The sequence below is a fragment of the Cheilinus undulatus genome, linkage group 17 (assembly GCF_018320785.1).
Source record: "Cheilinus undulatus linkage group 17, ASM1832078v1, whole genome shotgun sequence".
Taxonomy (NCBI): domain Eukaryota; kingdom Metazoa; phylum Chordata; class Actinopteri; order Labriformes; family Labridae; genus Cheilinus; species Cheilinus undulatus.
This window is the reverse complement of record NC_054881.1, coordinates 8649623-8663175: the sequence shown is the minus strand read 5'-3', so window position 1 is coordinate 8663175 and position 13553 is coordinate 8649623. Positions and strand designations below refer to the sequence as shown.

At 40.1% G+C, this 13553-nt stretch overlaps 1 protein-coding gene across 1 annotated transcript; it reads left to right on the top strand.

The window, feature by feature from the left end:
• Nucleotides 1-4866: 4866 nt before the first annotated feature.
• Nucleotides 4867-13193, top strand: LOC121525647 (zinc finger protein 703-like). Its single transcript, XM_041811735.1, has 2 exons — nucleotides 4867-5463; nucleotides 9047-13193. The coding sequence occupies exons 1-2, from the start codon at nucleotides 5230-5232 to the stop codon at nucleotides 10571-10573; spliced, it is 1761 nt and encodes a 586-aa protein (XP_041667669.1). The 5' UTR covers nucleotides 4867-5229; the 3' UTR covers nucleotides 10574-13193.
• The last annotated feature ends 360 nt before the right edge of the window (nucleotides 13194-13553 follow it).

Sequence of the window (13553 nt, the reverse complement as noted above, 5' to 3'; positions counted from 1 at the left end):
TGAGCAACCTGGTTGGAGATCTATTCTCCTGCTGTTCTTGGTGATAAGGAAAGCTCATATTTTGCTGTACAATTCCTCCAAAGCTAATCAGTACTAAAAGTAAACTTTAGAGATTTTTTACTTGTACTTGAGTAGATTCATAGACCAGTACCTTTACTTTTACTTTTTTAAGTTTTAAACAGAGGGACCGTAGTTTTACTTGAGTAAAATAGGCATGTACTTGTACAAAATGGGCCGCATGGGTTCAAATCAGGTCTGTGACTCTTTTTCTGAATGTTATTTCATGCTCTCATATGAGTCTATCCACTGTCCTATCCTATTAGGATAAAAGCAGGAAAGTCTGAAAATAAATTTATGAGAAAGAGGAAATTTTGGTTGGGTACAAACTGTTCTTTCTTGGGGTGTATTTAGTCAATAGGTTGTGTAAGGCTGATATGACTGAGACTGATTTTTCAAAACAACATCTGCTATGGTTGCCCTTCAAAAATGACTTTAAATGGGCATTACTCACAAGTCATCTCATACTTTATAAAGTCTATAGAGCAACTACACAACATATAAAACCAGTTACTTGCAGTTAATGTCTGCCCTTTGTTCTGGTACGGAGAGTGCTGTAAAGTGTAGTGGTTCCACCTCTGACTTCTACCCCTACGTTCCTCAGTACCTGTATGGACTTGGAAATGGAGTGGGTAACGGGGCAGCAACTATGGAGTGTCATTTGGCGACTTTGCAGCAACTTCTCTTTGGTGCACTTTTGGGTATCGTTGGCAAGACCGCGTGTCTAATGCTGATCTGCTTGTTGCCCAGGACCCAGTGGGCTGGTCCAGATGGGAAGGGGGTGACCGTCATGCCCATCAGGAGTCTGGCACAGTACGGGACCAAGGTAGCCTTGCAAAACAGATGGATACGCTGTTTCTGTGTATCTCACTGGCAAATCCAACCGAACCTGAACCGTTTGGGCCTGGTTAGAAAGTGACAGGACCAATCAGCAACGAGGGGCAGTCTACAGACGCCATGGTTCATGTTATGTAGTTTTCTATGGAGTTTACTCCCTCAGTAGGGGCACAGCTCAGTAGCGGCTACGTCACATAATTTGTTGCTCTGATTAGCTCGTAAAGATGTGACAGACAGAACGTTCATCCAATTGCCGTCCAAGTGTTTTTTTTCAAAGGCTCTGCCCTTTCCCAAACGCTGTCTATGAGTGGTTTACCAGATGGATGTGTGAAACAAATCCTTCTGGCGTGCCAGGTTAGGACCAAGGTGAGTGCAAAGTGACAAAATTAAGCCAGTAGATTGCATCGTTTTGCTCAGATTATGTTTTAAGTTTTTAGACTCTAATCCAAGTTTTTGTCCCTCTGAGGTCTTTGGATGCATTTTGATTTCTATTCATATTTGTGCCATTTTATTCCCAATAAATGCAAAACAATATTTTTTAAAAGTGTTTGATCATGCTGAATCTTTAAATAATGGTATTTAGCTAAATATCAAAGAAGGATGAAATGGGTAATTGGATGCTCACGGGCATTTCTCTCTGTTCTCTATAAAAACAAGCATGTGGGCTTGTAATTCCCCATTTGGTTTTTGCCCTGCGTCCCCTCATCTGCCTGAGAACAGTGAAGGATGACTCGTGACCATGTTTCTGCCGCTCACTGACATCACGCTCTCTAAAGTGCATTTTTAGTTTTAATAAGAGGTTTACCCCCACTGTGAAGAGCCTCTATGCCTGAAGTTACTCCTCATTTTTCAAATCTGTGTTTCATGAGTTGGAAATATACGACTCCATCCGTCATTCTGAGTACTTGTCGCTTTTCCACATTTTCCTGATTGTGTGGTTTCATTTTAGACCGACCTTTGAGTTGAGTAACTGCTGGGTCATATGTCAAACTTTTTATGTTCCCCCTTGTAAAACTTTACCTCTGAGTTTGAACCTTATGATCCAGTGCTCATGATGACTTTCTGGTCCTGAAGGCAAAAAACTCGAGTTCAGATCTTTCCTTTTAGTCATGGATGAAAGGATTTTGGGCAAATACCCGCCAATTTTATGCTCTTTGTTTATTCATCTCCTTATCATAAAACTTCAGGACACAACAGAACAAGTTTCGCTTGCAGATAAATCTGTCAACCACTCAAACAGTTTATAAATAAGAGATGAATGATAAAAGTTTCTCGGAATTATTTTGGATTCTGTGCAAAATTCAATTACTACATTAAGATGAAAGATCTTTATGAGCGATGCAGGAGTCCATTTTAACCACAAGTGCGCCCTAAAGGGCTTTCATGTATATAGAACCACATTCATGAACTTCAGGAGCAGCCCAGGGGAACTTTTGAGGTCAACAAAGTCCATCTCTGATCCACAGTGAAACAGTTCTGTATTTGTGTTCCCCATTTATTGCAACAAAATAAAACTTAATCACTGTTTACTGCCTGCTAGTTTTACACTTTTTAAAAAATGGATATACAGTCTTTTTAGGGAATTGTATCCCTTTATTCATAAAGATAAGAGTGGATAAAGATGGAAATAGGGATGAGAGAGTGGGGTAGAGACATGTGGGAAGGTAGCCAAAGATTGGACATGAACCCAGTCCGCGCACATGGGGCATGCCTTAACCACTAGGCCATCTACGCCCCCATTTTTCCACTTTTGCCCTGGAAATGTTCTGCCATTGTAGATGACCAGAGGCACTGCTTGTCAGTAAGCAACTGCTTAGGGCCACAAGCCAATATGAGGCCCCTGAGGGGCTGAGAAAGTATAAACATTGCAGTGGCTCAGAATGTGCAAAGTTTGCAATGACAGTAGGAAAGCCCCCTGACTGGGCCCCCTGACAGCACTCACTGTCTTTGTGCTGCAAAGTGTTGCATGCATTATTCATATGAAAATGAATGCTTTTAATAGGATTTTTCATTTAGAGGATTCTAAAAGTATGGTATTTAAAAGGGTTCCTGGGTTGATGCGCTTCAGCTAAACCTCCTAGGTTTGATTACTCTTGAATATTTAAATAGGCCTACTCTCAGGGACTGTTAGTATAGATGGGCTAGATGAGCTTATTTCTTTAGGTTTTGGTCTTGCAATCTTATAACTACACGAATGATACACTGTTTGCCTTCTTTATATCTGCTTTTAATCTGTTCTACATGGACAAGGTTTGGCCAGGACCTGCACTGACAAGAGACGTGGCGTGTATCTCAAGAGGGCTGGGTTGGAGTAGAATGTAATGGCACTTGGTGAATCGGCCTGGAGCACATGCAGTAGAATTGCAAAGACTGGCTAGAAAGCAAGCAATTTGCTCCACAGTGTGCATAGCTGTGTTGATTTTGACAGCTGTTTTTAATTTTAGCTACAGTCTTTATCTTGAGATTAAATAGCTTTTAGTTTTAGTCACATTTTAGCAATTTCTACCCTTTATATTCTTAGTCTAGTTTTGTTCCATAAATATCCTCACATCTTTCTTTACTTTTAGTCCAAGCATTTATTCTCTTGCCTGAATCTGGTACCAAATTATTGTAGTGTGTTCTATGCACCCTGCTAAGCTCGGGGTCCCTGCTAAGCCCGGGGTCCCTGCTTTCTACAGTTGAGAGGCAGAATAGCTACACATGCATTGTGTTTTGACAGATATACCCACAGTCAAGAAATATCATGGATTTTGAATGTCTAACAAAAACTAAAAATGAGACTAAAATGTATTTTAGTCATCAAAGATTGTTTTTTGGCTGGTCTTAGTCTGGTCTTTCTCATGGAAAAAAAGGCTGTCGACAAACAATCCAAGTCATAAATTTAGTCAACAAAATCAACACTGGTGGAGAAGAAGTGTGTGAAATTTAGGGGTCAGCCAAGCTAAGGCAGGGGGCGTGGCTTAGCGACGGGTCGATAATGAATTGTTGAAATTTAGGTTGAAAAAGAGCCTTTCTTTAAAATTAGCGTGTGTTTTTATGTGGAGACTGATACAACCTAATGATGGGAATTCCAGCTCTTTTTAGTGATCGGGTCATTCAGCTCAGCTTGGTACAAAGCGCCGGCTCTTCATTTGGGTACCAGTTTGACTTCATTTTTGCCTGCCAAATTTAGCAACGTCATGGCATATTACTTATATTTGTGCTGGTATATTCCTCCAGTAATAATACTCTAAATCAATAAAAGTATCCTGATTGTTTTTTTAAACATACTGTCTCCCAAAATATATATATTGTGGTTCAGATAAATCTGTGCGCTGGCTTAGCTGTATGGCACACCTGATATAAAACAATATTCCAGCGTGAAACTTGTGTCCTCAATGTGTGGTGTGCTTGTGATAGAGTAATGTTAAGAAAATATTGTGTATCTATTTTTTTTTAACCGATTTTCTGTACTATTATTACTATTTTTAGTAATATTATATTTAGGAGGGCCGGGAATATCTGGAATCTTTATTTGTATTTGGAATTTGACAACTGCTATGCTCATTCAACAATGTAAATTTTGAGCCTTTTGTTCTCTTGTGGTTTTTTTTAAATAATAAAAGTATTTAAAAAAAAAGATTGTAGTAACAAAAATAATCATATAAAATAGTTCTCACATGGGATCTGGATCTTATTGTTCTTATAAAAGAGTCGGCACTTTGTACCGACTCGTTCTTGAACAGCACATCTGCTTCCCTTTATTACTGGAAATGCAGTACTTTTCTTCATACTGCATTTCCCTTTGTCTTGTTCTCCTTTTACTTTATTATATAGAAGACTAAAATAGTTCCTCCAACACTGAGAGACTGAGTCAAAGAAGAGAAAGAGGGTTGGTCTCTTTGAGCAAACCCCGCCCTCCTCATTACTGAAGCGGCCACCCAGCGGACACTGTGAAGTCTGCCTGTGATCAGAGATCTACTGGAGTCTAGACTGAACACACGCACTGGGACGTTTCCTCCTCTTATACTGGGAATCTACAGAGAACAAACTGGTCTTTACTACCTTTGAAAGAAGAAGACACTGCTTTCATTTTCCTCTGCTTCTCACTTTTGGACATTTTTTGGTTTATTGTTTCCAAAGTGGAATAAAAACCGTTTTGGAGAGAAAGATGCTTCAAACGGACTGAGAGGCTTCCCCGTCCTCTCCGGGACATTTAAGGACGTCCAGGTGTGTTTTTTCTGTCTTTCTGAGTGGAGATGGTTCACGCCTGCATGGATTATATCTGAACATCACCTGCTAAACACTTCGGACTAAGATTGACGCACGGCTCCGGAGCGCAGCGCCCTCTCTCCAATGAAATATCTCCCCGCTGTGGATCGACAGAGCACGCGCATCGAGCTGAGTGAGACCCCTGACGGTACGAAGTCTCGTCCTGGTGCTGTGGTCCAGTTGTTGACCCCTCTGGACCCTCTTCGGCAGGCAAAGCGGCTTCCTATCCGAGTTCTCAAGATGTTGACTGCGCACACTGGACACTTGCTGCACCCGGAATATTTACAGCCTTTGACGTCCGCACCAGTCAGCATCGAGGTATTTATTGACTTTAGAGGATCTACAGCTCTTTATTCATTTGCAGTCAAGTGTTTGTGATGTCAGCAGCGAAGCCAAAATGTAAATATAACTCTGAATTTATGGAGACGTCCTCCGGGCTGACAGCAAACATAAATCTAACTGTTCCAGAGCAGAAAAAGAATCACTTTGACTCTGGGCAGTGGTTCTCAACCGGTGGGTCGGGGTCCAAAAGTAGGTCAGGGAGCTGTTTCTAATGGGTTGCAAAAAATATCCTTAAATTAATGAGAAAATATCTTTAAAGTACGGAAGCCCTAAGAGGACACTGTTTCAGCAGACATGGTGAAACTGCATTTTCCTTTAGAGCGCCTCGGGCATAAAAAAAAAACCTTCAAAAGGAGCTTAAATTAAATTCTCTGATACCTCTAAACAAAAAGTAGCAGATTAATAAGAATGTAGAGATAGAGACACATAGTTGCTCTGCATTTTTAATATTTTAAAATGTTTTTTTAAATTTTGCATGGCTGTAACCTTGTTCAGGTCTCTTGTTAAAGAGATTTCTCATCTTTAAGGGACTTTAAAGACAAAAAATGCATGCATTTATTTTATTCTACTCCATTTTGCTGTGACAGGGAGTCAAGTTTGGTTGTTTCCCAAGATTTCAGCTAATTTTTCTAATTATGTTTCCTCCTAGATAATGCATTAGTTTGTCTAGATCTCTGATTCCAGTGATAATATGTCACAGTTGATGTTTTTCCATGGTAATATAAAAAGTATGCATGCATGCATTTCCTCCTAGGGCTTCTGTAACGATGCACAGTTTAAACATGCTTCTTTAGCCCGCTGTGTTTGTTCGATCATATGTTTTCTATGATAGAAACTGCAACATTTTTCATCATTCTAACAAATCTGGGTTGTGGTCTCTCACTAACAATGTGGTGGTGGCTACTGGAGCAAAACCAGTTAGACCCACTGACTTTAGGGACACGGTTTATAAGGCACACACTTTTCCTCTCCATGTTCTTAAAGGCTAATACAAAATAAAGAAAACATTCTGGTTCTCTATAATAGTAGTTATGGCCACCTAAATGTACATTTTGTGAATTTATTTGCAAATTATTTGTGAAATAAATGCATGATTGACAGGAAACAAACACTTAGGTCATTGTGTCACAGCTGTTTGGTGTTTAAAGGGATGTCTTGCTACTTCATGTGTTATAAATGTCACTTTACTAGTTTAAGAGTCATAGTTCGTCATGAAAATCCCAGTATTACTTATTTGCTGTTAGAACTGTGAGAAAAAGCCCTCAGAGTTCAGGGAATGTTGTCAAATGCTATGTTTTATTCCATAAAAACTCCCAAAATCCTACAATACTTGGTCCTGCCTTACTGTTTTTCAGAGAAAAGCCTTATTTAACCTGCTGCTTCTACTTTTTATTTATTATTTTGAACTGTTTTGTTTATTAATTAGCTTAATTTGCAGATGAAAAACTCAAGTTTCAAGAAAGAAATTTAGTGACACTCCCCTGGATTTTTTGTAGCCTTTACTTGTTATTTAGTTTGGTGGTAAAAGTCCAAATAAGTAGTTATGAATTTTTGAAATTATTATTATTTATTAAATTTGTACTTAGGAGGAGATAAGTGAGGTATAGCTGCATTTATGTGTGATAAATGATGGTCCTTCCTGTTTTAAGAGTTATATTTGGATATTTAAATCATCCTCTGCTACAAAAATGTAAAAAATGAAACAGAAACTAAACTAAGTTTTGTCAATTGTCATTTTTTCCCATCAAGACTCCAAAAATAGCCCTTTACCTAGGGATGTGTGTAGTTCGAGTTATTCCTGATGTCTGTGCTAAGCTGGTAATTCATAAAGAGTGTCTATGGTTAAAAGTCAGAGGTGTGATCAAAGCTGTCTCAGTACCATAAATGATTCAGAAATAAGGTGCCAATAGAACATTTAAGGAACAGAAACAGGTTTCAATCCTAAATCTGTGTCGTAATACGGTACGAGAGGTATCAAATGTGTTGGTACCAGATTTCGGTACTCATACTTACATATCCTTAGTCCTACCATACATTTTCTAAAGGAATAAACTCAGAAGAACAAGCTGTATAATCAGCTGCTTTCACAAGATATTTAACTATTTTTGTTTATTAATTGGCTTAATGAACTGCCAATGAATCATACAAGCTTCTACAAAGCAATTTAGAGACATTCCCTTGGATTTTGGAGTATTTGACAAGTCAGTGTGTTTTTTTTGTCATTATTTTTGAGTTGAAAAAGTCCATCTGATTGCTGAGTTTATGCTCATAAATCTTAGTTAAGTCAACGTTAGATATTTGAATAATTATAGTACTCATTTGCTGTTGAAATATAACCCCCAGAGCTTAGGGGATGTTGTTAAGTGTTGTCTTTTGTTGCATCAAAACAAACCAAAAAAAACCTCAAATCGTTGGTCCTAGCACTGTTGTTTTTAAATATGAACTTTATTTATCGACACAATCTGCTGATTTTACATATAACGGATTATTTTTGAGTATTTTTGTTTTTTTAATTGACTTCACGAGTCACCAACAAATCATCCATGCTTCAAAAACAAGCAATTTATAGACACTCCCTTGGATGTTTTGTGGTCTTTTATCAGAATTATCAGTGGGGAGAAAGTTCAAATGACACCATATCAATATAATCTCCTTGTTTATCACCAGTTATGTTAGTATTTATTGGAAATCAAGTGAGGTATTGTTGTGTTCATATGTCATAAATTTTGGTTAAGTCACAGTTGGACACTTAAATCATATAAATCATTTGCTGTTGAAAAATTAACCCTCAAAGCCTCTGGGATGTCAACATCTGTCACCTTTTGTTGCATTAAAACAAAAAAAAAAATCCACAGATACTTCATCGCAGTTAGTTGTTTTTAGATATAAACTATATTTTAGAACATTATCTGCTGCTTTTGATAATTATTTTGAATTACTTTTGTTTTGTAATTTGCTTAAAAATACACCAATGAATCAGGGGTCAGGGGAAATTTATAGATGCTCCCTAAGATTTTCTGTAACCTTTTTTCTCAATTTTCAAAGTAGTTCATGAGTCATCATTTGGCATTTAATCTTAATTTTAATCATTTGCTGTAAAAAATATTGAAAAATCATGATCAAGCCAAGGGAATGTTGCCAAATGTCACTTTTTGTTTCACCAAAAATCTAGTCGTACCATTATTTTTTTTAAAGGAAAACCTTTATCTAATAGTGTAATCCACTGCTTTTATGTGTTTATTGGGATTTTAAACTTTCTTCTAAAATAACTGACACAATAATCAACAATTCATCCAAGCCTCTTGAAAAGTAATTCATAGACACTCCCTTAGATTTTTCAGTTTTAGTATGCTTTATGTTCAGAGGATCAAATATGAACAGTTTCTCTTCATTCACAACCACTTTGACTCATAGTTACTGGTAGCTATAATTGTATTTAAGTGAATAGATTTCAGGCTTTTATAGCAGAAGACTACTCTTTATTGTTGTGTGGGCTCTCTGGGAAGGATAAGGATGAATAAAAATGACAAAACTGATCAGAATCTGTCTTGTCTTACAGCTGGATGCCAAGAAGAGTCCCCTGGCCCTGCTGGCTCAGACCTGCTCCCAGATCGGTAAACCAGACCCTCCGTCCTCCTCTAAGCTCGGCTCCTCCTGCAGCCAGACAGACAAGGAGCCCGGCAGTCGCTCGTCCAGCCTGAAGCACAGCGAGCACCGCCTCTCTCTGGATGATAAATGCAGCTTCAAGCCGTACAACAAAGGCAGCGGAGAGTGTCGCAGGGATGGAGTCACCACCAGCAGCAGCTCTAACAGCAGCAGCAGTGATAAAGTCGGGTTTAGGGTGCCAAGCAATAATTCTAGCACTAATGGGAATCCAACTCCGGGCCAGCAGTCCTACCCGCCACATGCTGCCTCACCCAGCTCCAGAGCAGGCAGCAGCACCCCTCCTGGACAGTCTCAGCCTCACAAACAGAGCCAGTCTCCAGGTGGACAGCAGACGCCACACTCCCAAACGACAAACGGAGACTCTGCACATGAGCAAGGCAGTCCAACCAGCACGGGCAGCAATAACAACGCCCTAAAGAAAGATGTGGATACCAGCAAGAGGAACTCAGACAGTCCACATGAAGCAAACTCCAGCCACGCTCGAGCCAGCACCAACTGCAGCAACAGCAGCTCTGACGGAGGCTCTAACCACGAGGGAGGGAAAGCAGATTCTTCCCAGCCTAGCCTCGGTCCTGGTCGAATCACACCCATTTCTCCCTATAAGACAACGCAGCCTCTTTTCCCTCTGCCGTCCTCAAATTTGGGCTATCATGGATCTGTAGTTGGAGCATACGCAGGCTACCCGTCTCAGTTTGTACCCGGGCTGGATCCAACAAAGCCCAGCCTCAGCGTCGGAAGCCTGGGAGTCCCTGGAAAGCACCCGAGCTCCAGCCCCCTCACGGGCGCCTCCCCTCCATCCTTCATGCAGGGTTTGTGCAGGGACCCCTACTGTCTAAGCTACCCCAGTGTGTCCCACCTGGGCGGAAGCAACTGCAACTCCTGCATCCACGACCCGTCTTCAACCCTCAAATCAAACTTCCCCTTGGTGTACCCCTCCCACCCTCTTCACTCCCTCCACCAAAGCTCCAGCGTCTCCTCCTCGCTCTCCCACCCACTCTACACATACGGCTTCATGCTCCCAAACGACCCCCTTCCTCACGCCTGTAACTGGGTCTCGGCCGCGGGGCCGTGTGACAAACGTTTTGCCACGTCAGATGAGCTCCTGGCTCACCTCCGCACGCACACGGCCCTGCCTGTGGGCATGGACAGTAAGCTGCTCTCTGTCTCCTCCTCTGGACCCGCCTCCTGCCACCTCCACCTCCCTCATCAGAGCAGCCCCGGCTCCATGCCCAGCTCCCTCTCCCTCAGGGCTCCCCCGAGCCTGGGATTAGCACGCTATCACCCCTACAGTAAAGTCCACCTGCCCCCTGGACCCTCCTCTATCTCCCTACACTCTCTCCCCACCACAGGCCCATATTACCCTCATTACGCCCTCTACAGTCAAAGACTTGGATCTGCATCTGCCTTGGGATACCAATGATTTACCATCTACTTATGATTTTAATGGACTGGTTTGACATTTTTGGAAATAAGCATGTTTTCTGTTTCTTGGAGAGATAGACGAGTTGATTGATACCTCACACTTATATTTTTATCTCAAAAATATAATTCAAGCCAGCAGCTAGTTAGCGTAGCTTAGCATAAATACTAGAAACAGCTATCCTGAATCCAGAAAGCTAAAGTAATCTGAAAATCTGCACTTTTAGTTGTCTTAAATTGACATGGCTGAACCTTTTTTTATACTGTGAATAATAATCGTAAAAGCATAATTTACAGTTTTAAATTGGCAAACAAGACTGTGCTACTAGCCAAAGTAAACAAATCTAACATAACCCAAGAAAAAAACAAAAATAGCTGTTTTTAGGACTAACTGTAAAAATGTAAGACATAGATAAAGCCAAAGTAGGTTCATAAACTCAATATTTAGGCTTAAGTTTTTTTAAGGCCAATAACATCTATATTTAAGCTATGTTAATTTTATTTATTTTTTTGTTTTTTTTTTAGCATTAGCATTAATTAAAGTGTCTAAATGGAGCTATAATTTTCAAATAAGCTTTAAAATGTATTCAATAGTATTTGAAGTGAGTGATTGAGCCTATAAAGTTTGAAGACAAGTATTTTTTGAGTTATGCTAACTCTGACGTCGCCCCCTGCTGGCCTGGAGGTCAAAGTATATGCTTTACCTTTAAATTAAGCAGCTAAAACGACCTCTCATGCATAGTTTGGTGTATTTAAAAAGTGTTGGAGCTTTAAAACATATCTTACAGGGTTTTTTGGCAGATTTTTGCACTGTTAAGATTTAATTTGTGGATTTTGTATGGCTTGATTGAGGAAAAAGGTGCAAATGGCATGCTGTGCTCCAATGTCGGCACTTTTAAACAAAGCTAGGCTAGCTGTTTGTTGAAGAGTATGTGCTAAGCTAAGCTAACTGTGGTATCATTCTGCATTTGACTTACCCGTCCAGAAAGCCTTCTTTTCAAACATGTCAAACCTTTCCTTTTAAGTTTGGACTTAATTTTGGCAAATTGCTGCTTCCACTTGACATAAGACTGGATTCTAGTGGAAACAAAGATCAAAGTGCAAGTCCTGGATTTTGACTTGAGTGCATCTTCACCCTTTCTTTCTTACATATGAGATTTTTCTAATCAGGCTCCACTCCTAAAGATCAGAGGACTCGCCATGTGGCTCTTGCATGTCTGCACATTGTTGGGATACTTCTGCTACAGACGTGACTGCCCATTGGAGACTTGTGCCGCCCTGTGGGCTCGACAAATTGACGGTTGGACGCCGTGTAACAGCACTTGGATGTTCAGGGTTCTCGCTGCAAATGATGATGATTTAGTGCAGAAAAATGCAGTGTGGCGGCAGCAGTGAGAAGCTGCAGCCGTGGACCGATGTAAGCCCGGCCACAAGAGATGCATGTAAGCTTGACACACCTGTTTATTCAGCCCCATGGTTTGTGATGATTTGTTTCAGCTCCTTATGTTTTTGTTTATTCCTACTGAGAAGTTGTATTTATTTTTCATGGGGATTCTGGCTTTCTTTCATGTTTACCACATAAATCTTCGCTCATTTTTAAACCCTCGGAGGAGTCAAGCTGGATGACAGATGCTGAACATGTTGTCTTAACACTTCTTTGAGAATGAATGTTGAAATCACATCTCTATCTATGAACTCTTCTGCTTTTTGAGTTTTTATTTCTGCAGCAAATTAATGAAAAAGGAGATGTGGTATTTTATATGTAAAAATGGAACACCTCATGGTGGTGTCCCGTGAAAGGGGAGGGCATATTTTGCTAAATAAATCACATTGAGGATGTATTTTCTGTTGTCATCATTTCAGTGGGTCATATGATATAAAAGCTGTGTGCTGTATTTCTTCTATGAACACGTGGCAAGCTTACAATGGAGGAAAACCTGTTGCGGGATTTCAGTGGCTCTAAAATGCCTGCACACCCCTGTTAAAATACTACATTTGTGGTTTCGAAGCCAAAAAGAGGCCAAGACGTACCATGTCAGACCCCCAGTAAAGCCTAGTTGGGGAAGCATCATGCTTCCGGGCTGCTATTCTTCAGTAAGTCAGTCAGGTGTGGCACAAAACCTTCAGGTATCTGCAAGAAAGCTGAAGATGAAGAGGAACTGAAGCTTGTATTGCAAGACAGACTCATAGCATGCATCCAAATCTACTAAAGAGTGACTTCACCAGAGCGAAATAACATTTTTGTGCCCGCCCAGCCAGGGCCCAGACCTGAATCCTGCAGGAAAGTCACTGAGTTGAGGGTTATATAGGAAAAGTTCCTCATTATCTGGCTAATTTTAATCACTTTTGAGAGGAAGAGTGACAGATTTTTGCCACACTGAGCTAGGTAATCTGCTAGACTCCTGAGCAAAAACTCTGCATGTTTTAATAAAATCAAAAAGTGGAAAACGTTCTGAAACGGCATATCTCAGTCTGACGTTTTTACACTAAGAATGTGGCATTTTAACAAGGCTGTGTGACCCTTTAGAGCCACCGTATGCACAGGAATAACATTTATAAAAAGAGATTTAAACTGTGAAAGAAAGTTGTAATTTTCATCCGTGGTTAAATGTTTTATTTTGAAAATTTATATCAGAAAGCTCAGCTCAGTATATGAACATGTTGTACCAGAACTGTTACAAAGAAGCTAAAGTTTTCCATGCAACTGAGAAAAAAATGATCCTTAAAATACAATACACATCACAATAAATCATCTTTATCAGAATATGTGTGCTGAAAGATGTCAGATGAATCTATTTAAAGTTACATGACCACAAAGTAAAGTAAAAGAACACAACGTTAATTGAATCTCATAGATTTTTAGACAAATCACACCCAGATCAACAATGACAGAGCCTTTTCACATCTGCATTTAGCTCCTATAGGCCTTGTCTGTCAGGAGAAAAAACAACAACTCTGTAAAAAAGACATGTAACAGAAAC

Bases quoted from the DNA above. Each gene is read 5' to 3' on its own strand.
- LOC121525647 (XM_041811735.1), top strand. From the start codon at position 5,230: ATGAAATATCTCCCCGCTGTGGATCGACAGAGCACGCGCATCGAGCTG. The intron at 5,464-9,046 runs GTATTTATTGAC...CTTGTCTTACAG, and splicing joins CCGCACCAGTCAGCATCGAG to CTGGATGCCAAGAAGAGTCC.